We start from the raw sequence: 25173 nt of genomic DNA, 5'->3' as shown, positions 1-25173 counted from the left end.
TGAGGGAGCGCCGGACTGGCAGCAGCCCGCCTTCCTTCCTCGGCCGCCCCTCAGCGGCTCGGGGCAGCCCGCAGCAGCCGGCCGGCCTCCTGACAGCCCGCTGCCAGGCGCTGCCATGCTCCGGTTTCCCCGGCCTGCAGGCTTTGTGGCCGGCTCGCCGCGAGGTGTGACCATCCAACGGTGCTGCCACCGAGCTCGTCACAGCCCTCACCTCAGCGCCTGGTTGTAGGAACCGAGCATCAGAAAAGACTTCAATGAATTTCCCTTAAAATTAGCACGGAATCCCGAGGAAATCCATGCATGCTCATTTCTGTCGTGAAGTTCTTATGCTGCAGATCAGATAACATCCACCTTGCAGACCAGAATGGAAGATTACTTCAACTGATTTAATATTAATTGGTGATTAACATAGGTATTCTGCTGACCTAGAGGTCAGGTCTTGCCATAGCATTGGATGGAGCATCACTAACATGAGATAAGCTGTAGTAAGTACAGGATTAACAAGCTATAAACAGACATGGTACAATAAGATATTATACAGATACTCTTCAAGTTTGCAAATTAGTTTTATGAACTAAACAGTTACAGCAAATCTGTCAAGTTCAGCTAAGGAAAGAGATGCCATTAAGGCACATCACAAAGAGATACAGCAGCCAAGTCTGACACTTCTCCCTGTTTCAGCGTGCCAGTCCCTATAGCTGTTTTACCAGAAAATTGTTACTGTCTGTGGTATCAGTTTGCGCTTGCACTGGGGTAAACAATGTTGTTCTTGCAGGGACACCAAGAAGTTCTCTTCCGTTGACACAAATCATTGATCAAGCTTGTCAAGAAGCAGAAATTTACAAGGATGCTGGAGTTGTAAGTTTTGGTTTTCTTCCTCCTATGGCAGTATTTACACAAAGCTGCTTCTGCATAGTGAATACTTTAAATTGAGTCCAAGTGATGTAGAATTCATTAAATACGTCTTAAGCCACAGAGTTCAGAAAGACATTTAAACATACATTTTGTATTTCAACATAATGCATAGGCCTTCTAGGTTTCAAAGCCTAAACTATGCATCACATGCACCCAGAATCGAAAAACCTTGGATTCAAACTTTACAATTTAAGTTGCTTAGATAGGATTACTGTCAATTTCTAAGAATTAAGTCAATTAAAAGAAAGACATACAGAAAGTTGACTGCAACATGAACTGTTGCTGCCTTTCTAGGTATCTGAATGTAGGATGCTTCATCATCCAGTTTGACAAGCCACTTTATTTAGCTCTGTACAGCATACTCTGGTTTCATGAAGTCATGAAGGAATGGCACACGCACAGTCGTAGGTACTGAATATTTCACTTATAGGCAGCAGGGTTCCCCCACAATTAGCGTTTGTACTACAGTAGTATAGTTTATTCAGGGACCAAAATATCATCTTACACCCCTTTTTGCCTGATTTAATCCTTCCATCCTAGCCCCTCGGGAGCAAGCATGCAGGCTTTGCACATCTAGAAGAGAAGGCCCAAAAGGCCACTCTTGACCAGAGGCAAGAGGCAGGTACTATTGCAGAACTGCCATTGGACCTAGAGTGCTGTAATCATCTGTGTTAGGTCAGCAGAATTTAACAGGGTGTATGTCCTTTTGAAATGTTGGATGTTTTAAACATTTCATTGCCCCTTGTCTGCACATTTTGATGTGATTTTTATTTGACCTGCCTACTGTATTATTTACATTTTGGTATGCTAAGGTGGTGACCTGATGTCTGGGGTTTGAAAATGGCTTAAATGAACAAGTAGTCACAACTGAGCTGCTGTTTTCTGCAAAACTTTAAACTGGGTTATTCTTTTTAACAGCATAAGTTACAATGATACCTTACAGACAGAGCAAAATTAAATCTAGGAGTTTAGTCTAGATTATGGAATACCAAGGTCAAAATGCAAGACAAGTCACGTGAAGTAGGTTATGGACAGAGCTCTTGTAAGGCTACATTAGGAAAGAGTGATGACAATGGAATTGTTGGAAGGATAAGCAACAGCATAGAAGAATGAAGTTTATGTAGACGAGCTTCAGTGCACTACCAGTTAGAATAATCTCTAACTGCAAGTGGTACAGAACAAGTCAGTTTTCTTCCTTTTTATACCTGTAGAAAGAGCAAGTGTGCAATTGCTCTGTGTTCTGTACTGTGACATTCTGTCTTGTCTTTGCTTTTGCTGCATCAACACTAGGTATAATGTGATTTGATCTACTTCAGAAGAATAGAAAGTACCAGTCTGTTTTCCTGTGTTAGAGGAAGTGGTTACATAAGTGATCTGCAACCCAAAAGCCATTGCCCCAGATTCCAGTACTTGTTTACTGTTTTCCCTTATGTATACACTAACTATATATTAAAACCGTAGCAACAGAGAGAAAACTAAGTATATCTAAAGGTGACTGAGAGTATAGAAGCAGTTACTTTCACCACAGTTGACTGCACTCAACTCAGATATATTTTTTAAACCTACCTTTCAGGTAGACAGATGAGGTGAATGCAGTCATTCTCTACATATTTGAACAAATTCAAGGCATAACTGCATTTCCTGTAGAAGTTGTAACAACATTAGTATACAGGCCAAACCAATCTTTATTCTAAAGGTCTGTACATAATAGTGTTAAGGCAATATGACAAGCAAATCCTTTATTAATGCCACAGAGGTCGGAGATAATCAGGAGAGCTTCCATAAATATCACTATGGTTGCCTAATGCTTACTGCAATGCCTTTGTCTAGTTTTTCCCCAGTACTCTAAGAGAAACGTACACTTTCATGATAGATACTAAAGAGCTTCATGGCTTTTGCACAGATCCCACTCTTCCAAGTTAGCTCTCCTGATTCTGTAATGGAATTATTTGGTTTCTACCCTCCCCAGTACTCAGACTGAACTGTTAAACTGTCCATTTTTTGCAGAAAAAGAACTAGAACTATAAAGGATTTTATCCATGGATGTTTTTACTGTTATTTCCAACTGCTTGCCTATGGTAGCCTTTAGAAGATTTGTAACCATATTGCTGCCACTAAATGTTTGTACGTTGTCTCAAGTTGCTTGAACTGGCATTAACATTCAAAAATATGCTGTGTGGGCTCGCTCACTCACTATTACACTTGGAAGTAACTCCTAGTTTGTTCAGAAAAAGGTGACTTGTCTGGCGTATTAAGCAACTGAACATAGTAAATATGAAAGATTTGTGATATTAGAGCACAGTAATGAAAACAAGTGAGTGCTCAGTTAGGAAGCCATCTGTGCTCAAAATGTATATGCTTTGTACTTGTGTTGCTAAACAATGGAATTCCCTAGACAAGATTTTATAAGAAACAAGCTATGAGATGTGATCTCTCAGATTCTTATCTGCTTTTGTTTAAGCAAAAAACACTTGCAAAATATAACAAAGTTAACTTTTATTCATTCAAATCAGCCTGAGTGAAGCTTGCTTTATAACAGAGCACAAGTTCATTCTAGTTTCACTGATGAAACGCACCTTACTAGTTGCTATTACCTAGCTGTAACTATGTGAGTAGGTGACATTGAAGATTAGATACATAAATAAGGGTATTTCTTAAAGAAATAAATATATTGCTGCATTGACTTGCAAGCATTATTATAGTGCCTCTTAATAAGCAACATTTTAGGTTTGCTTCTTTTACCTAGATTGTTCCTGGAGATGTGTTTATTACAATTCTGATCCTCCCAATCCTTCTCTTGTTTCTGTACCTGGAAGGGTGGTTGCCAGTACCTGCTCTGCATTAAGGTTCTCAAAAGCAAGAAGTTCCAAGCCTACTATCCTTATAGCTACAATAATGGTTAAAATTATTTAGGATTCAATAACAGTTGAGACAGAGTAAGTTATCATTTCTGCTATAGAAACATATAGATAGCTAAAATTGGGATTATAGAGATTAACATTTTAAATCACAGCTCTATTAGAGTAGAATAAAACAGGGAAGTCTCCCCACTGCCATCTCCTACAATATATACAGGAAAACGTAAGGTGCCTACTTACCTGAGTTAAGTTAGCAATCTCTTGTTCTGGAGGTAGAGTTTTTTAAAGAAATTGTCTAGGTACAGCAAATAAATGCTTTACAAGGCTGTCTGATTTCCTTTGTCTAGAGGCAAGTGACTGTGGTGGTGGGAGAAGCTGTAATTGTTTCAGTGCACACCTGAGTCTATTTAACAATGGGTGACACACAAAAAGCCTCTCTTCAGTAGGAAGGAACAGTTGTTTTCAGCTTGCAAAGGTTTTGATAACACATAAATGTTTGTAGGTAAAGTTTTTCTGTAAGGAAAACATTGAGGTTAAAGTTACTATAACTAAAACTTATATTACAGAGGGGGTGAAATAAAGCTTGTATGGTTGTTATACCTATTACGATTTATAGCATTGTGGCTATTTTTTGAGGTTTTTCTGAGGTTGCATATGTGTGCACAACAAGTGTTTTAAGAGGTCACTTCTATAAATAGAGTAAAGCTAAGGAAATTGTTTTCCTATATAGTCAGAGAGGTATTTAACTGACCTGTTTTCCAGTAGCAAACTGGTACAAGAGGCACTTTCTGTATATGTAGCTCTCTATTTCCTTCTTACTTTGAGTGACTTCTCTAGTGTTTGAGAATTCCTGAGAATAAGACTACTTTACATATAAGCAATACTCAAATTGTTCTAATATTCAATGGAAAAGAAGCCCAAAAGGTTTTTGCTAGAGTCTTATCTCATACTATTCGAGGGAAATCTGCTTTGGAGTGTGCAATACAGTATCTGTTCTGATAGACTTCTACACCATAAGCTTAAATTCCTAGCACTTTAATCCAGCATAACTGTTTTCTTTCCACCATTTTAATTAGCTGTCTGATAGTACTGAAGTCTGTTTTATATATGTATAAATTCAGTAAACACAGAAATCTGTGCTGTTATATTTTTATATAAAAATATGGAAGAAAGCTTTGCGTTAATGCATCTGTGGTTTTGCTCTCTGTATTGCAGAACATATGTTGTTCCTTTTTTAAATTAAACAAAACATAATATGCAAAAGAACATAGCCTATTGGATGGCACCAAAGGAATAATGCGTTATTAAACTAATACCAAAAATATTCACAGTAGCTATGGACCTTGAGGCTATGGGAAGAGATAACTGTTAAAAAGTGAATATACTAAGTATAAGGTAGAAAAGAAAAATGCTGAAATCCTCCCATCTGCCTGCATTGTGAACTAGTATTCGATCAGATACTTGTTTTATGCGCAGTATTATGGCTAGAGTGTCTAATTACTTTTAAAATAAATTTATTAATATATCTAATGGAATAATTTGCTTTATTCAAATCCTGAGTTGTTAAAATAGAAACAATTCATGGAAAGCTCAGTTTCACTGTGATGCTGCTGTGGAGTTCTGCTAGTCTGTTCTGCCTTTTCAGCTCCTAGCTGAGCATCTGAAGCTCATTTCCTAGGCCTTTTTTTCATACTGAGGTTGGTTCTTGACTGCCCAAAGCTTTTAGTTTGTAGATCCTAGCTCCTTGCCTTCGATCAGCTTGGAGTTTCTAGGTTCTGGTGAAGTCTGCCAAGTTAAGCCTCCTTGAGCCAAGGATCTCATCTTCCAGGTTGTGTGGCCTCAAAGAATTGCCTTGTTTTGAGGGTTCATTGTATTCTTTGGGTTTATTGTGTTTTGTTAAAATATTGAAGTCCTACATTAATCCTTCTGCCATGTGTCACTACTGACCAACTTCACTTTCTCTCATAAACTATTAACCTCTCTCATGACATTGTGTAATTTAAGTATAAAGAAGGAAAAAGGCTAAGAGGGTTCTCTTTCTGTTAGTTCATTAAAAAGGATTTAGTAGCTTGGACTGAGGTATGAGAAGACAACTTGGTCACTTCAACTTTGTGTAAGAGTGCTGACCTCATTCCAGAGAAACCAACTAAAAGTTGTTTGTTGTTGTTTTGTTTGTTTTGTTTTTTCCTGAAAATGCTACAGGTTTTCTAACTAAAAGTTGATGTATATACTATATACTCTATTATCTTTTACTGTCAAAAGGGCTTCTACACTACAACAAAGATTGAAGAAGCGTTACATACGTGATTTTTTTTTTAAAGGAAACCTTTTTTTTTTTCCTTCTTCCTGATTCTCTGTTATTATTATGTGACTTTCTTTATTTCATCTCTGGTGTCTTTTTTTTTTTTTTAATTTATTTTAAAATGTTCTTTGTATTCTGTCTCAGTCAGAATTTCTTTGAAGTGCAGAGCCTCCATTTTAAGGATTGTGATGTGTGGTAAAACTTCGGAGAGAATAGAATTTGTTTTCTATATGTACAATTAATTTGTCTTATAAACTTTTTGTATTTTTAGATTGAAACAGGTGAGAAATTTCTGGCTTCATTTAAAATTCTCACTGCAAATGCAAAACATCAGGCTTGAAATATGTTTCAAGGCTATACTTTTACTGTTGTTATTAGTCCTTGACAAAATTACATGATTTCCAGTTGTTGAAAAAGTTCTATTATATACTATATGATTGAAAATGTACAAGGCACTATATGATGTATAAAGATTTTCAATAAATTGCATAAATTATATCAGCAGAGTATTTTATTGTCACTCCATTGTTTGCTAAATGTATGTTCATACGGAGTGAGATAATAAATAGCGATATCTTCCTTCAAGTAAGCCTGAATCTGGAGTGGGAGAAATATCAATAGTTAATACTATGGTATTAGGCACACTGGAAATAGGCATTTAATAGTCAAACAAACAAAAACCTTTATTTTTCTAAAATAACACATTTTCTGACATTAATTGAATTGAAAATTGCCTTGATTATCTCTAAATCCTCCATTATCTAAACATACTCAATATCCTATATTCCATTTGGATAATTGAAGTTTCTCTGTACTACTTTATATGAGGTATAAGATTTAACTCATTTGTCTATAGTTCACATTCTAGGATGGATCAAAGGAAGACTAATTGATGAATGTATAATTAAAATCACATTTATTTCTCTTCCTGATTTCTTTGCAAATACCATGCTGTTGATGAAAGCACTTTTACAAGTGGTTATATGCATCAACATAATTTACTGAAGATAATCCACCCTTTGAAGGAAAACCTTTAAACTTGTCTTTTAATACAAAACTTAGCATAGTACTAAACTAGCCATGTTTCTTAAATTCCTCTTTCAGCTTAATCAGATTTCCTTATTACAATCTCCACAGGATGGCTTGATAGTAGAAAACATGCACGATCGTCCTTACACGGTGTGTCCTGGGCCCGAAGTGACGGCAGTGATGACGGCCATCAGTGCCGCCGTGAGGCGAGCCTGCCCGCACCTCGCACTGGGCATCCAGGTCCTGAGCGCTGCGAATCAACAGGCGATAGCAGTTGCTCTCGCTGCAGGTAATAGAAATGACTCGCATGTTATTACTGTTGTTTGTTATGGCATTTACTCTCTGCAAATTGTGCATTGTACTAACACAGATACCATGAAAAATGAGATGTGAAAAGCTCACTGTACCCTGAAAAAGCAGAAATTAGATTTTGAGAAAGATGCCTGCTTGATTATAATAGATGATACTCGCACAGTGCTTCAGTAGGAGGCAGCTTAAAAATCCCAAGGCCACTGGTGCTGCTTTCTGGGTGAAACCTGTCTAAATGTAATGATTAGTTTAAACCTACTGATGTCTAAAAGCCACCTTTGGTGTAACTCTATTTACTTCAGTTAAATTATATTTGAATATTAATTTAACCCACTGTGGTTAAGCATCCTGTTTCAGCATTTAATTATATGTTGTTGCTACTACAGTTATCTATTAAAACTAAATTTTAAAACTGCATTTGTTCATGAATGAAGCTTTTCGTATAAAAACAAAAAATTGAGTGTACAGGTACCCAAACTACTTAAAATTAAATCACATTCAGGGAAATTAAATATAAATTAATCTACCCTTATTACAAGAATCCTTGACTTGCTGACCTTTCTTTTCTACTCCTTACTGAAGCAATTTTAGTTTTTCGTATAGAATGTTCCCTGATTCAAAGATGGAGACTGGTTTAATATGGAAAGCTTGTACTTCCTAAATACTTCATAAATTGAGGGTTGATGCCTATGTTTACCCAAATTGCATATGTAATTATAGTAAGGTTGCACATTTTGTAAATTGTACAAATTTTGTAAACAGGCAGAGTTTTGTAAGAACATAAAACTAAAAGATGCTCATACTAATTGAAACCCATGCTTCGGTTAAAATAATAGGGAGTAACATCTGCAGTGGCAGTTTTAATTATGTTGAATATGTTCTAAAAATCTTGAATCCCTTTTTCTTGGGGGAATTTGTTAGTCTGTGTTTGGAACACAGATTTGGTTTGAGTGCTTTAGAATCAGAAGTTGACACTTATAAGGTATGTAACTCCTTGACAAACTGACAAAACACGGGTTTTATTTCTGCGGTGGAACCTATGTGAAAAGCTAAACTAAAAAAGCTAACAGAATCCAGTTTTAATTTTGGGGGATTGTATGCGTGTAGGATACTTGAGATGCATCGGCATTTGCAAAAGTATTTATGCACCTTATTTTCAAAAGTAATAGACTGCTAGTGGGTTATGCTTCCTTTTATGAGCAAAATTGATCACTGTATAGGGGATGTAGTGTGGGAACAATGTGTTTCTCTTACTTCTCAGCAATTACTAATGAGGGAGAGAATTCCTGAAGGGCTTGGGTTTTGCTCAGCTCTACTACTGTTCTGCACTATTTGCTCTGTAACTGGAGAACAGCAGCTAAGAAAGGCCTGTGTTCTGTGTTTAATGCATTTCATTGCACTTCTCTAAAAATGATTCTCAAGCTCACTGAACAGGAAAGCAAAAAGAAAGAAAATCACTTTAGACAAAGCCATAGTAAAATGACTTATTTTGTAGATAGCAAATCTCATAGTAGTGACTTTAATATCAATACAACTTTAATAGTCATTAAAGGTGGCTACTAATAAAGCAAGTCCAACATGCTTTCACTACAAAGTGCTTACTGAAGGTGTTATACCCAAAAAGCATATGTAGGATCTCCTGCTACTATGCAGTCATTTCATTTTCCTTGTAGATACTCCTGTCTCTGGTAGAAATAACTTCTGAAGAGCTGCACAGGGAAACCATAAGTGGTTTAGTGGTTTTTAGGCATAGGTAATTTTATTTTGTAAAGGGGGGGGAAAAAGTCAGAAAGTTTATGGTGTGACTGGAAGGAACTCATCTACAACATGTGGTTATGCTGATAAGTATATTGTAGATAGCCGAATAGTAACAGATTAAATCATTGCATTTTCCTAGCATAGAATCATTTAGGTTGGAGAAGACCTTTAAGATCAAGTCCAAATGTTAACCTAGCACAGGAAATGAGCCAGGACCTCTGTCCCAAAGCAGTCCAACTATACAATAAGATTATAGACAGCTGGTGAATAAATATTTGTATATATATGTGTGTGTGTGTATTTTAACCTTTGTTCATTTTTCCCTAGCTTCCTTAATTTTTACTTTGTAATACTGCAGTTCTCTTAAGGAGGGCAATTTGGAAACTACCTGAATTAATCATAAGTTGTCAAAAACTCCTAAGTTGTTCGATTCAAATATTAACAATGTTTTTGAACATCCTTTCTTTCTGAGTGAAATAAAGAATGGCAACAAATCCAGAAAGCCCTGCTGTAAACAAATTCCACAGGTATTCTCATCATTAGGCAGTAAAACAGACAGGGCAGCATATTGATGGGTTACTGTTGTTTTCAGATCTATCCAATAATAAATTCATGGGGTGAAGAATCTGAGAAGGCTGAGGTGTTTTTGTTTTTTTTTTTTAAATTTATTTCTTTAGGAAATGTTTGTGAAATTAGGCACCTAAAGGAAAGAAAACACCAAAACCATGTTTGTGCTGAGAGCTTCAGCACAGATATGGGGCAGTGGCAGGGAAGTAGCAAGGGGCCTTGCAGAAGAAGGGAACAACTTTGTCTGCCCTCTTCTGACAGAAATAACTTTCAACACAAGCAGTTCTTCAGGTTACCAAAAAACATCTAGTGAGCCCAAACAGTTGTAGCCAACCTCCTCCCTGCCCTGGAAGGCTCAGCAAGCTTTTGCCTCCATGCCAAATGCGCGCTGCACAGAGGCTCGGGCTGGCGTCTGGCAGGCCGCGGCCTCCTCCTGGCACGGGCCTGGTGCCCAGCTCTGCCTCCATCCACCGCCACAGGCCGTGGACCTGCTCACCATGACAGAGCACGTGTGGGGATCTTCTGCTTTCACTTTTGCTTTCAAGACTTTGAAAGCTGCATGATTTATCCTTGTTTCTAAGGGCTGATATGATAATGTTAGTATGTTAAAAATTAGTATAATTATATACACAGATAGTGTGGCAGTCACATCATACTTAGTGAAGTCCTCTGCTGCTCAATGTTATACCCTTCTGATGTAGGCTTTTTAATTTAAAATAGAATAATATACCTAAGTAATTGTAGACCACAAAACATTGAGATAATACAGAATAGTACAGTTTTATATTTTTGACCGGAAGCCATCTCAATCTCAAATATTTATTCTTAGGAAAACACACCTTCTTAAAAGGTGTTTTTAATGACATCTTCCAAACATTGTATTATCTTCTTTCTTTCCTGTTTCATGGAACTAAACTGTTCTTTGTGGAGAAGCACGGCAGAAATTGTTTGCTAGGGATACTTTTCAATTGGTTCGTTATTAACAGGTGTACCATGTGATTTTTAGAGGTGTATAATCTCGTGTTTATAGTCCCTGATTTAATTAGCTACAACTGCTTAAGGTTGAAACAAAATGATATATCTAAGCAGGTCCTCCATGCATTTGTAGAGGATACAAAAATTCTCCATTACTTATGTTACTGTTTATTGCAAATAAACAGCAAATGTTACTGTTTATTATTTTTCAGTGCTCAGGAATGTTCACTAAATCCGGGTCAGATTTGGGCATCATGTTAGGTTTTCCTTATTTATTTATTTGCATACCTTGTTTCCTGAAGTTAACCACCGTTTGTGCTTGGTCTGTTTACTAAATTTCATGTAGTCATGCTATTTGTTATTAACCTACTTCGAAATTACATGGCTTTTCTTTTACTGAAAGTTTGCTAATTATGAAGCAATAGTCATCTTAGAGAGGACTGTTGCATGTAGAGGAATCACCCAAAATCCCTCAGCTGTTCTCTGCCTTTTTCCTTGCATTAATGAGATATTGTGCTTGGCTCTGATCTATCAGTGTATGTCTTTGCAGAGGAGATGCAGAGCCCTTGCAATACAGGGGATATATGATGATGACAGTCTCTCTATCCTTTTGAACATTCTGGGTGTTCTCCGTAGTAGCATGCGGCAGTGATTGAAAGAAAGAACTGGCCAATCATTAATCTAATGGAGACAGACTTAATGGTGAAAAGGTTTTCAAGAAATCATTGCTTTGTGGAATATTGTCCTAGACATCTGCTGATCTTTGAGACATAAAACAATCCCCATATCTGTATCTCAACAGTGATGCAGAGAAACAGTTTGCATATTCTAGGCACCTGAGAAAAACCTGAGCACGTGGGCCAGAGGCAAGTTGCGTTCTTGTGGTCTGCCAGAGCTTCAATCTCTTTGCCTGGGAGCAAGGACAGCAGGGTCTACTGTAGAGTGCAGCTTGCCTATACCTGGGTGAGCTTGTGTTAGTCGTCATGACTTATGACTCAGTTTATCTTCTACCATCTCCAGCAGACTCTGAAAATGCCCTTTTTTCTTTAAGGACCACGTTTTAGAAATCCCATGCGGTCACAGTTTCTTAATTAGTCTTCAGTAATGATAACAGCACAGTTGGTAGCTGATTAAGTGAGGCTTCATATCAGAAGACATCCTAGGTACCCAGATATCTCCAGGTCTTTTATAAATACAGCTTTCCTGTCTGAGACTGTTCCTCTCCCACAGCCACCCACCAGCAGAGAGATACTCCACAGAAATTCTCTGCTTGCTACATTCAATGATACTGTTTAAGGTGGGATAGAATTAGGTTAAACTATATGTGAAAATGTTTGCTGATTTATTATTATTATATTTTAACTGATACCATGCTAATGCTTGGGGATGTGGGTGCATGTTTGGAAGCATCTGCAGGTGCTGTGGAGCAAGGCACCAAGTGCTGCGACTCTCACAGAGATGAGATGCTGCTGCAAGCACTGCTGGAGAAGCTGCTTCTTCCAGGCTTAGAATTCTTGTAGAGTCTGCAAGAAGCTGCTGCAAGATGATGTCCTGAGTAGAAATGGTTTTCCATAGCATAAAAACTGTATGGCTCTAGCATCAATAGCAAGCGAGGTTGATACTCCTCTGAGTTTTTATTTTCAGAACAAAAATTATCTTTTCATCTTCTTTTTGAATTAAGGCATCAAGAAGAGCTGGGATTCAGAATTTGCTGTGCATATAAGCCAAGATTCTACCTGTAAATTCACCTGCATCATCTTAAATTTGTGTAAAGTTCAAATTTCAGCAGCAACCTGGAGCTGCAGCCTTGCAAATGCCAGATCCTATTCTGTGAAAGCTGTAAATCCTGGCTTCCAGCTTCTTTTGACTTCATAATTCAGGGAATAAAAACATATATGAGAAAAGGGCTTCTTAATGATTGTATCCAATTCACTGTTCTGTGGTGTTAAAATGCACATTTGCATCATTTTAAGATGGATAATATAAAAGTACTATTTCCTCAGTCAACTTAGTGTTGCAATACTTTCTGACCCAGCAAAGGAAATATTTGTCTGTCATTTTCTTTTTCCTTTTATTCATTAGTTATCACAGGAAGAAAAGAAAAAATAAAGCTTTCCTGTATTATTGATAAACTTTCACCGCTGCTTAGGCAGAGCTGTTTAAGTAGGATTAAAGTGTAGTAATGCTAGCTTTTGAAAAAGATACAAGATCTATATCCTTAAACAGGCCCTGCTCCAGATGGTTACGTGATTACACGTTCTTAACAGTCTTGAAGCTCTGTTTGCTAGGTTTTCTTAGAAACTTCCTGTTGTTTTCCAGTGAGATTACAAGATTTTTTTGTTCCCATGTAAGTCAGAAAAGGGACTACCTATTAACTATTAAACAGCTATTACTTTTCAACTTGGGAAATGTGAAAATAAGAAATAGTACTGTTCTCACAATTTTATGAGCATAAAAATGAATTCATTAGCGGAGTCCAGTTATGGTTTCATAAAAACAGAAGAGTAACAATTTGGTGCCTTTGCCTATTACAACTAGTTAAAATTTGTATCTTCGTAGCTCCCCAAAACCCAAAGAGAGTATACAGCTCTGTTAAACTAAGGACAACATTTAGCAGAAAGTCTCAAATTCCTAAGTTAAAGGACCACAAACCAACATCAATAAACATGTAAGCAGGGAGCTTCAGTAAATGAATAGCCCTCATCCTGAGGTATCCGTTATGATTGCTGTGAAAATTTATCATATTTTTATTCTGATTGATAGTCTTGTGAGTAGAGGATAATTATTTTTACTTATTTAACTCTGAATTATACTGTAAATCTGGATGATTTACATGAAAATATGTGGGTTTTGTTCCTAGATGCAGAAATCTCAGTCTAGCTATTTGCACTGTTTCTTTCCTACTAGCACCTTTAATTATACTTGTGACATATTCGTATCTTTGGATCCTGAGAATACTCCATGCTTTTCACCTGCTAATTTCAAGGCATAGGACAGCTCATATTTGATTTGGCACCATCTGTGATGTTTCTTGTTAGCTGGAGTCTGTGTTGCTAAGCAATAGAGGCTCTCCTCTATCAGGCTTAAGCTTCTGTTTCTGCAACTTCAGGGCTTTTGGAATGAAACTGAAATTTAGCTTTTAAAATAAGCAGGCACCTTGTCATTTGGTAAATATATTTTAAAGATCCTTTCTGTTTATATTTGAAATGTGTTAGGATGAGGCCTCTGTTGCCTAAGCAGTTCTCGGGTAGGTGGGGTTGCATCCCTGATGGCTGCTTTCACATGCGTTTGTTTCCTTGGTATGTCAGCTCTAATTAAATGTGCAGCTGACTCAAAGCTGGAGGAGCAGCAGAACTTCAGAAGGGCCTGGAAGAGAGCTCTGGAGCAAACTGGAAGAACAGCAAAAGCTGCACAAGATGAGTGCTGAGCTTTTACGCATCTTAAAGGACAGGTGAAATAAGCTTCAAGGCTACAAAAGATTGGAGAGAAGAGAGGACCACAATAAAGGAGTCAGAATTCTGTCATCTTGTGCCTAATCGCGGTGGGTTTGTTACGCCATGGCCTAAGGCATCAATATTTAAACATAAAGATATTCAAAGGCTGTGTAGGGGGAACCTGGGAGTAAATGAATGGTCTGTGGAAGTTGTTTCTATTCTTAGTCTTCCTCTTAAGTACCCATCCCACAAAACCTTCCTAATTCAAAGAAAGAATGAATATGGGGAACACTGGGTACTGAGGTAAGGTAGAGTTGATACTTGCAGTAAATTTGGAGTGGAGTAGAAACCTTATCTTTCTGTACCTTTCGCCTAGCTCTAGAAGTAATTTCTTGATGTTGCGCTGCGTAGAAAACAAGTTACATTCAGATGAAGAGTCAAATAATGTATGTAAAGTGTTGCAGGCTATGTTTTCTTGCTAAAGTTCCTGAAGAAAAGAAGACCTGTGCTGTTCTCTCTTTGTCCATGTCCTTGTCGCTTTTTGACCTGTTGGCTAATTTCAGGCATGTTTAACAGAGGAGTAGATGTTGGGAAAGAAGTAATACAATCATAGAGTATCTGGAAAAAGGTGAAACCAAAGTTAGTGCCCTTTTTTGGAGGGAAGCCACATCATTAGGACAAAGGAGCTGTGCGTTGGCCTACCCACTCCTTCGTTGGCTCTTGCCCGCTGGCACATCATGGCAGAGTGGCAGGGCAGGGTGTGCAGTTCCTGATTCTGTGCCGTGGGTACAAAGACTTAAATATGTGGGAAAGCAAGGGTGATTAAGTCTTAGAGCACACGGAGTACCTTGTGTCGAGACCAGATAAGAGCCGGGTAGTAGGGTAGACTTTGCTTTTAGTTTTGTTTTTCAGTCGTTGGTTCTGGCTAAGACAATGCTTTTTTTTTTCTTTTTTTTTTTTTTTTCCAGGTCTTGATTTTATCCGAGCTGAAGGGTTTGTGTTTTCTCACGTTGCTGATGAAGGGATCATAAATGCCTGTGCAGGTAACCTGCTACGATACAGAAAACAAGTTGGAGCAGAGAATATTCAGATTTTTGCTGATATTAAAAAGAAGCACAGGTAAATATAAGCAATATTTATGTAAGTATTAATGTAATAATGTTCTTATGTTTTTCTCGCCTTTTCTGATTATTTTATGTCTATTTAACATCAACAAAGTTAACGATAAAGGGAGAGCTTTATTGTTCAAGCAAGGTCTTGCAGCACTATTAGGGGATATGTTCAAAAATAAATTTGCACCTGTAAGCTGCAGGTTGCTGCATCTGTGAAGTTTTCAGCTTAACCTTCAGGATTTATAAATGCAGACTGTAAATGTCTTGCATCTGGTATCAGGTGAGATTTTATATCCTTATATGCCTATTATGTTTAAAGAAATTATGTTTCAGGAGGCTAAGCATCCAAGGTTATTTTTAGTTATGCAAGCAGTTTTCACATACAAAGGATCCAGATCATAATATTCTGGCGTTTTAGAAAGCTATTCTCTTTTTTTTCCTCCTTGCTGCCAATAATACTGGTTTCTTCTACTTAAAGTCGGTGCTGTCTATGTATGGATTATGTTCTGTGATTATCAAACAGAAGGAACTTATGACAGATGAACCCAGTTTTTCTGTTGATATTTTATCGTAACTGTCACACAGTACTTTTAGCTATTCATATGTCACTTTTTTCCAGAAGAACTGCTCAAGTGTTATGTATTATACATGCTAAATAACCTAATTAAAGTGTTTGTGTGTAGTACATGGGTAATCATGAAAATAACCATGTTTGGAAGATTCTAAATACCTGTTTGTGTTTTTTTGTGTTTTTTTTGTTTGTTTGTTTGTTTTTAAATAAATTTCAAAATAGAAAAGAAAACAATGTCTTATGGTCAAATTAAGCTTTTATGGTTCTTTTGGTGTTGTTTCTTTTTAATGATTTCTTCATATATATAAAGATATATATTAAAAATACTTTTTTTAAACATAAAAATTGATGAATGTATCATGTGATTCTCTTCCTTTGTCTTATCAATTGATAGGTTAATATTTGGATTATAGTTCGGTGAAATGATTTGTTTTTTTAAGAGAGGAAAAGAGTTGTTTTTTTTTCAGGGGGATTCCGAAGTTGAGAAGGAGATGCTGAGAGCCCTATTATTACTACCTTATTATAAGTATTAGAGATTTAGGCCCGCCTTTCTCCAGCTACAGGAAGGGATTTAGTATACTTTCTCTTGCACCCATCACCACTAGTAGAAAGCACTGCAGAGTAAGCATGTCCTACCACTAATATGGAACAAAACTGGGCCCCCCATGTCTATTGTCCATCCAGGCTAATCCAGGGAAGAGGTTGATTCTGCCCCTCATTGGTGCAAAGGATTGGCCATAGCCATTATTGTTTCTATACTTCCAGTTAATTAGGATGTAAAGTCAGGTGTTGAACCAGCAAAGACTGGAATTCTTTCAAGGTTTAGGTCCGTTTAAATTAAAAACTGCTATCGCTATAGGTTTCAAAGTGCATCACCCATGTATCAAAGCCTGCTGTTGAAAAGCTAGTCTGCAGGTAATTGATGTTTGTAATTGCTATGTAAGATGATTCCTGTGATTATATTATAGGTAATAACTATACTTTCTGTTAGCTGGACTTCATGAGATGAAGTGGAGGGTGTTATTGCAGTTCTAAGTAACAGAATCTGATTTATGAATGACTGAACATCCACAACTCCCACTTGAAATCAGAGCTTCTTGTGTTCAACGTTTCTGGGATACAGGTGCTTGACGTGCAAGCAGTTGCCTCAGTTGACACTTGGTAGTTCACACTTGGCAATCACTCTTTAGAGACAGAGGACCCAGAGCAATAGAGCGATCAGTTATGGTGCTGTGATGGAGGAGGTTGGGTCTTCTTCCTCTTGTTTGTACAGCAATTTTACTTTCCGTTTTAAAATAGGCCGCTTACCATCTCTTTCAAAAAGCCTGAGTTTGATTGTTCTGACAGTGGGGAAGATGAAGAAATGCAGTCTAAACATTGAACAAGATGGATAACAAATGTGTGTGCTGAAAGTAACCACAGGGTACATTCCTGCTGTTTACAGTGCTCATGCTCTGACGGCAGATGTTGGTGTGGCTGAGACCGCGGCGGCTGCCGAGCTCTTCCTGGCTGACGGGCTTGTATTGACTGGCAAGGCTACTGGGCTGCCCGCAGATCCTGAGGAGCTGAAAGGTGAGAGCTGTCACACGAAGGTTGGACAACAGGCAGTGAATCAGCTTCTGGGTTAATGGGTTAATGTAGAAAGAAATTTATATGTCTGCTGTTCTTTAAGTAAAACGGAAAAAAAAAAAAAAAAAAGAAGAAAAGAAATTTTCACTGCAGACTTTGATATGGTACAGCAAAGCTGATGTGATTGAGGTTCTATTTGGATTGTCTGTGGTATGTTTCTAAACAACCATTTGACAGGACAAAAATAAAAATTATTTCAAGCTTTTATAATACTGAACGATGCTGAGGCTTATTTTTTTTTAAAAAAAAGTATGTAAAATTTAAGTTGTAAAAGTTAACCCCCCCTTAAAAAAAAATAAATTGATTAGTATAATGAAAAGTTACTTCATAGCCTTATTAAAAAAAAATAACTAAATAAAAATGTTTAACTCTTCAGTGGAAAGATTTAAATATTTCACAATCTAAAATAAAGTCCTGCAAGAAAAGGGTCGTTTTGATACGGCACAATTACAAACAGTAATACCAGGGAAAACACTGCTTAGGAGGTTTTCAGAAAAAAATTCAGGTCTGTTGGAAAATAGAAAGATGTGTCATCAAAATATATATTTTTTAATGGTCTGGACTTTTTATTAAGGGAAATTTGTTTGGCCTATAAGTCCTGTCCTTTGTGTTAATGCGTTTCTTCCTGGCGTAAGTTTGGGCTTTCTTCATGAAACTTGATTGCTTCCATACTTGAATGAAAATTCTAATTTTCATCACTTAATTTTAGTTCAGTTTCATGGCTTGAATTTGGGGGTCTGTCTACATAAAATAGAAAGTGTTGTTTTTAGGTTTTACTTTGATGAACATGATGTAACCTAGGTTGTTTTGGAGTGCAGAGTCAGTTACACTCAATTTAGTCAATCAGGGTGAACTCTAAGTTGGGAGCCCTGTTAATGTGCATTAAAATATATTCATTTGGCTAACGTGGAATTTTTAAAGCATGCTAAATGAAATGTATCCAAAGCAAATATTCTTCTTGTATAGACAAATCACAAGGACTATTAGACATCTGCATCTGCCCTTGTACAATTTCTGTTTCAAGTTGCAGTGATACCTGTAAGGACCAATATTCAGAAATAATTACTGCATGTTTGGTCAAATAACAGTACCTTTTGGCAAAAATAATGTTTTTGAATGAAGGAAGATACTGGTATGTTCTCTGCTTTTTTAAGCGTGTTCTGATCTAGACCATTCAGTCATTATTCCATCTTTGTTATCATACAAAAGGAGGAGGTGAATAACATGCTCTTTTTGGCATAGAGACCTAGGTCCCAACATCTTCTGGAATAAAGTGAAATATTTTAGTGATTTCAGGGCTTTACCCATATTGTACATCTTTATCAGCATTTAAAATGAATGTTGAACTTGTCAAAATGTTTTTTCAATTTCACATATGTTAAAACAAAACAAAATGTTTTTGCCAAAGAACAGATGATAAATGACTCCACTTCAGTCACCAATGTTAAAAAGAAAATGATTGGTTGGAGTGAATACTGAGCTCTTAAATTAGTTTGTTGCTCAGTACAGTAAACTAGAAATGATACGTGGGAACAGATCACCCTGAAAGCTAGGGACATATTTTAGAGACTACAAAATTTCCTTAATCTAGAGCTCCATTTTCTGTCTGAAATTATTATCCCCATATATCCCCCTCTCTCTTAGTGCAGATTAAATTAAGGAAAAAAAAAAAAAAGAAGAATTGATGAGTCTTAGGGCAAATCCTAGTTTAAATTCTGTTTTCCAACATGCACATGCAAACTCCGTTGATTTCCTGCATCTCGTGAAAAGTACAGTGGCTTAAAACAGTTGAAAAGAGCTTAGAAATCAGTACTTCATGGTGTAAGGAAATGACAAATTAGGCATATTTATGTCAGTAGATTCTTAAAAGGAATCAGATGTACAGTATACAAAGTTGGTTGTTGATATGAGTTAAATTTTTGCATTTGACGAATTTATGCAGCACTGAAAGTGCTGTACTGTGGTGATACAATTGGGCATCTTTCATCACACTGCAAAGCATCTCTTGAAAGAAGAACCAAGAGACAGATGAGGTTTTGTCATATCTTTTTTTCAGCTTTGTTGTGTAGTAATATGGAAGTGTTTTTGCCTTTGTGTCTGCGTGTTGAATTGACTGACTTGTGATGGGGTGTGGGAAGCGAGTGTTTCCCTGTCAAGACAGAAGTGTGTTCAGCAGGGTTGTGTTTGTAGTTGGTGTCGCTGCCTTCCTGAAGGAACCTGCAGCATTTCTCCTCGCAGCCCTGGGCTCCCTGAGCCTACCAGGAACCAATAGCCAAGGGAGCAAGAGGTCTGAAAATCATAATGCCAACTCCAGGCTGTTAAGGAGCAGGAATTATAGCTGAGCATTTTGAATTACAATTTAATTCTTAAAGCATTTTCATTTAAGAGGTTATATAAGTCTGTTCCAGTTTATGTGGTAAAGTGCTCTTTGGTTAGAGGATGTGAATCTATCAGGTTTTCTCTTTGGGATAAATGCTGAAGAACCTGGTTCAAATCCAGCCTGTATTTAAGTGACCAAAGCCTGTGTGTAAGGACTGCTTAGTTACCTGTATGAACAAACTAAATGGCCTAAGCTGAGCGACTGGTGGAAAACTGGGCACATCACAAAATCCAACATCTGGCTCTGGCTGTCACCTCATGCTTTAGTGTTCATAGAAGGGGCATCAAGACTGATTCACCCTCCTACCTTTTGATGGTCTGTTTAGGTCAAAATAAGAGGCTGCTGCCTTTGCAGTACCCTCCTATAAATAAATGGGAGATGTCTGATCTGTACTTTTCTATAAGCCCTAGATTTAATGACAGAGGAAAAAAGTCCTTTGAATTAAAAAGCTAAAATGGGTTACAGTGGAATATTACCATAAACATAGCATTGTGTATGGTACAGTGTTTATTGCATATGAAAAAGCTGTTAAAGAAGAGTAGTCGAGCAAGTTATTGGCACAGTGGTGCTTATTTTTACACTGCTCTTTGCCATTGTTTTCAAGCTAGGAGCATTTGGCCTTTATTTCATGTAACTTGTACATACCATAGTTCAAATGCTTTCATTGTGCTTTGCAACCAAGCACTATTTCATTTGATTTTATTAAAGACATGTCTGCAGACGTACTGTCAGAAGAAAGAGCACAGTGCCCTCTAGTTACAGTTCATTGAAATAGAGAAGCATGCAAGTTCTGTAAAGTTTAGGATCTTGTTACTTTAACATCACAAAATTGTCTCCTTTTCTCTTTTCATCAAAAAATATAATCAGAAGAAGAAAGCTGAAAAAGACTATAAACAAGGTTCTGTGCTTAGAGACATCTTGACAGTGACTGAATGTCACCATGTGGAAGCATCTCACCACTGTTGCTTTATTTTCTTTTGCAAGTTAGAATTTGTATTAATGCAGCCAGTAGACAAATCATCCTCTACTCATCAACTATAGGCCTTGATGTGCTTGACTTAAAAGTAGTATTTGTAGCATACTTAATTAGATAACCCAGTCTCATTATAGACTGGGCACTTCCATTGCTGTTCTTCACATTGACAGTCTGAATAAATCTCCAGTACAGCAGATGCATGTGGACTGCACGTGTCACACACGGATCACAGCAGGAGTTGGATACCTTGCTATTTAGGGAAGCTTTGTGTTTTTTTTATAGTTTCACAGCAGTCTCGTGTTTTGCTGTTTCAGTCTTTGCCTAGTAGGACTAACCTATTGTCATACACCTGTGTGATCATGCTCTGTTTAATTATTTGGCTCTTCATTTTTCCTGCCAATGTGAAATAATTACAAAACAACTACCTGCTAATGTGCCTTATGCATCTGTCATAAAAACCAATATTGACTAGGAACACAGTTCCTCTGGGAATGTAGGAAAGTACAGTTGCACAAATCTGCGGTCAGTTGTAGCACCTTAATTATGCGTTGGTATCTATGTAAAGCAAATAAGATTTCCAAGAGTACATAGGTGCTATATAAATAAAATTCTAATTTTTCTAGAACAGGATTTCAGTAATAATGTTATAAATAACTAAAAATGAATTGTTTTGTTGCTGTAAGCAGGACAACCACAGGAATATAAAATATGCAAAGAAATAACCGTAGTTTTAATCACATATATATGATTCTGCTTTGTTTGAAATTTTCAATAAGGATTGTGTGAAATGTTTTATTCTTTTATGTTAAAAATTTTGTAAGAAGCAGTTATTGTTCCTAGATGGAAAAACGGTAGGACATGAGAGCTAAAAAGAAATTCAAGAGCATTTTAATTGATCCTTTTTCTTTGGTGAAGTAGCAAGGTGATACACAATTATTCTTTCCTGAAGCATCTTTAATAACTTAGGCTTCTGCTGAAATTTTATTTAAAACAAAAAGTCTGCTTCAAAACACTGTTTACTTACATATATGTTTTTCCTAGTTTTCTCAAGCTCTAACCATCTTGCATCAGTATATTGTCACCAATTAAAGCAATTTATATGTTCTTAAAGGTCAGAACTAATGCTTCACAACATTCCTCTACATAAGGGAAGAAGTCTTGAGAGTGACTCTTAGGATGGTCAGTTCAAAATGAAGGGATGAAAAGGATGCTTAGTAACTCTAGAACGAGGGCTTTTCTAGTTTTCCCAGCTAGTACTGGCTTGTGTTCTACAGAAAGTACCCTAATAACCTTTTGTGTCCATGGAGAACATTTCCATGGTCAAAACAGTAGCACATACTGTATGCAGAAAAATTGTCTTTTTTGTTCCATTGATATTTATAGAAAGAGAAGAAGTAGAAGAAGTCTTTATCAGTGCTGTCTTTTGAGTTTTAGGAAACTAGCTGAAGCTATCAATGCAGCCTATAACCACTGCTTGCTTTACTGTTTTTGTGTCCCTGAAACTTGCCATGAAGCAGAGAGCATGTTCTTTTTCAGTTCCCTGTGAGTAAGGCCCTTTTTGTTTCTTCGGTGAAGATCTTCTGCTAGTTGTCAACATAAATTCAGCAGAGACCTGGCAGAAATACACACCAGTCCAACTACCATTATGGTGATTTAAACTGATGACTGAAGAATTGTAATGAGCGCAGCTCTGCTGAATAGTTCTGCCACTTTAATGATCTCACCAGACTTGCAAAAAAGAGTGTGAGCTGATATAATAAATGGAAGCAAGAATTTCGTCTTATTCTTGTGTCTATATACTGATTACTTCATAGAAAGATTGGGAAGAGGTGGTCACTCACTTCATTTAAGGTGAGGGAAATTGAAAACGCAGTTAAAAATCCCCATAGCACAAGATAAACCCCATGGTCACTCCAGCAGCAGTAAATCCTTTCTCAAGACAATGGAGCTGGTTTGTTTGGAATCTATACTAGGTGCTACTGCAACACAGTAGAAAATGATAGCTATTTTCTGCATGTGGTACCCCAACCACAGCAGAGCCACTTAAGCAAAATGGTAAACAGTCACATTAAGTAGATGGGTCAGGTCTTGCTCTGCAAAAGCTTCCTGAATCCAGCATCTCTTCTTACCAGGGACGTGGAATAGAAATGAGTTTATAAAGGAATATAGTAAAATGCAGTGCACTCCCTGCCCATCATTTTCACTTAATCTTGCTTGAATCTTTTTCCTTGAGGGCGAAAAAAAAAAAGGGGTACAGTTATGGGTACCAAGACTCAACTTTCATCTCTCTTGTAGCACTGAAACCATCGTCTAATATGCAGTCAGGAATATTATTCTGCTGTGTTTCATACAATAACAGAATGCAAAATTAAATGAAAGTGAGATTTTCTTAATAGTCGTTGAGAGCTAAAGGTGTTTTCTCTAAATCAGTTGTATCACTCTATTATAGAACTAAGAAATACTACGCTTATGAGTTTCTTGATACACAGTTTTTCAAAAACAAAGGTAAGTTGGAGCGTGTAGTCTTTAGAGAATTTTGAAGATGGGACAGAGTCAGAGGATTTAACCCTATTTTATTTTATTTTATTTTTTTTTACTTCAGAGGTTCAACGTGCTGTGAAGATTCCTGTGCTGATTGGGTCTGGAGTGACTATGGAGAATGTCAAGAATTACGTGGATGCAAATGCTCTAATAATTGGTTCGTATTTCAAGAAAGAAGGTTATTGGGCAAACGGTGTTGATCCTGACCGAGTAAAGAAATTTATGGATCACATAAGTAAACTGAGAGAATGAGTTTGTCAAACAGTATTCTTTTTGTGTGTATACAAATGCAGTATGATATATCACACAGAATTAAAGCACAAATGTGCACTTGAGTGGCTAATAACTTTAAATTAAAATGCACATCATCTCCATGACTAACTGGGGAATGTGGTGACACTTTACAATGAACTGGTGCTATGATGTTTGTTACTAGGCAGCAGAATTCTGTAGCACTCAAAGCCATTGCCAAGACAAAACCAGCTCTCCAAAGGCTTTTGTAATATATTCTCTCCTATATGCAAAGTGCTTACAGAGTTTAAGAAATTGTAGTAAATACTGGTTGCAGGATGAGCTGAGTTTTGCTTTGCATGTGAGTACAATAGGACATACTAAGTTTACAGCTACCAGTATTGTAAATTGGACAAGTTAATTAGCATTTCAGTTTCCCCATCTGTAAAATGATGATAATAGTACCTACATCACAGGGGGGTTGTAAGGCATAATAAATGGATGAATGTACAGCACTTTCATCTCCTTAAATGAAGGGCTCTATTAAAGTTCAAGATCATTATTTTTTCATTAGAATTGCGCATTTATTACAAAAATGTAATAATTGTATACCATACAAAAATTTAAGATAATTGGGAAATTGATTTACTTACAATACTTATTGGAGAATAAATGTAAATATTTAATTACATTTTAAGTAGAGTTGGAATTCAGTCAAAATGTTTTTGCAAAAATTGGAAACTTTATTAAAGGCTTATTGTTATTTTCCAGCAAGTTCCTACAGCTTTGTACCTCTTCAGACTATTATTAGTGATGTTTAAAACTGCCAGGTTCCTTCCAATACACAAGTTATAGTTGTGATGGAATCCTTTCTACCAAAACTGACAGGTAAACATGGATTTTCATTTTTTTCTGTAAAATGTAGAGGAAAAATGTGATGGTCTGTCTATATTGTTAAAGATACCCCTTAAATTTGATCTTCTAGCTCTAAGGAATACAAAACAAAGAAAAAACAGAACAGAAACACAGCAATGAATATCTGTTGTGTCATGGCTGTATAAAATGTGGGCATATGTTTTCATTCCTTGGGATTGCGAGCTAAGTTTACCCTCTGGGATCTCTCTCTTGACATGTATGCATCAGGCTTCTGCTGATGCTAATGAAAGTTATATTGTACATATCAAAGCGAGCATACAAACATATTTTTTCTGTCAGCTGGCAGAGTGCCCATGCTTCTCTGAACAAAAGATACATCCTCCTTCCAAAGTCAAAAGAGATTTTTTCAAGAAATTTAGCTTCATTAACAGAATGGTGGTTCTAAAACATCACAGCATGAGATCAAGTCTTCTCTTCAGGTTCCTTTTTTCTGGACTAGTCTGTCTCCCACATGACTCCCATTAAAAGCAGACACATAACTTTAGTGCGTTGACCTCCTAGAGAAGGGGTTGTTTAGACCCTATAACAACCTTGGCATTCTTCTGCTTATATCCCTTTTCCTTCTAAGTATGCTGACAAAGTTTCAATCCATAAAAATCCTTTCAGGTGTCTCTTTATTGTGGGCAGCACTACTTTTTCTGAGTCCACAT

General features: G+C 36.9%; 1 protein-coding gene and 1 long non-coding RNA gene across 4 annotated transcripts; one reads left to right on the top strand and one right to left on the bottom strand.

Moving 5' to 3' along the window:
- Positions 1–775: 775 nt before the first annotated feature.
- On the top strand, positions 776–24355 carry LOC308176289 (uncharacterized protein F13E9.13, mitochondrial-like). 3 transcript variants are annotated; one of them, XM_080551835.1, is made up of 5 exons: positions 776–858; positions 7213–7393; positions 15116–15266; positions 17275–17402; positions 23418–24355. In XM_080551835.1, the coding sequence occupies exons 2-5, from the start codon at positions 7234–7236 to the stop codon at positions 23606–23608; spliced, it is 630 nt and encodes a 209-aa protein (XP_080407961.1). In that variant the 5' UTR covers positions 776–858; positions 7213–7233; the 3' UTR covers positions 23609–24355. The 3 variants fall into 3 exon arrangements, with proteins under 3 accessions (XP_080407961.1, XP_080407960.1, XP_080407962.1); XM_080551834.1 differs by lacking the exon at positions 776–858 and adding an exon at positions 4141–4271; XM_080551836.1 differs by lacking the exon at positions 776–858 and adding an exon at positions 4153–4275.
- On the bottom strand, positions 865–4141 carry LOC308176293. Its single transcript, XR_013938211.1, has 3 exons — positions 4014–4141; positions 2482–2556; positions 865–2120 (listed from the first exon to the last, which is right to left on the bottom strand). It is a non-coding gene; the product is annotated as an uncharacterized lncRNA (long non-coding RNA).
- Positions 24356–25173: the final 818 nt, after the last annotated feature.

Source organism: Anser brachyrhynchus (assembly GCF_964034855.1).
Source record: "Anser brachyrhynchus genome assembly, chromosome: 12".
NCBI classification, from domain to species: Eukaryota; Metazoa; Chordata; class Aves; order Anseriformes; family Anatidae; genus Anser; species Anser brachyrhynchus.
This window is presented reverse-complemented; position numbering and strand designations above follow the sequence as displayed.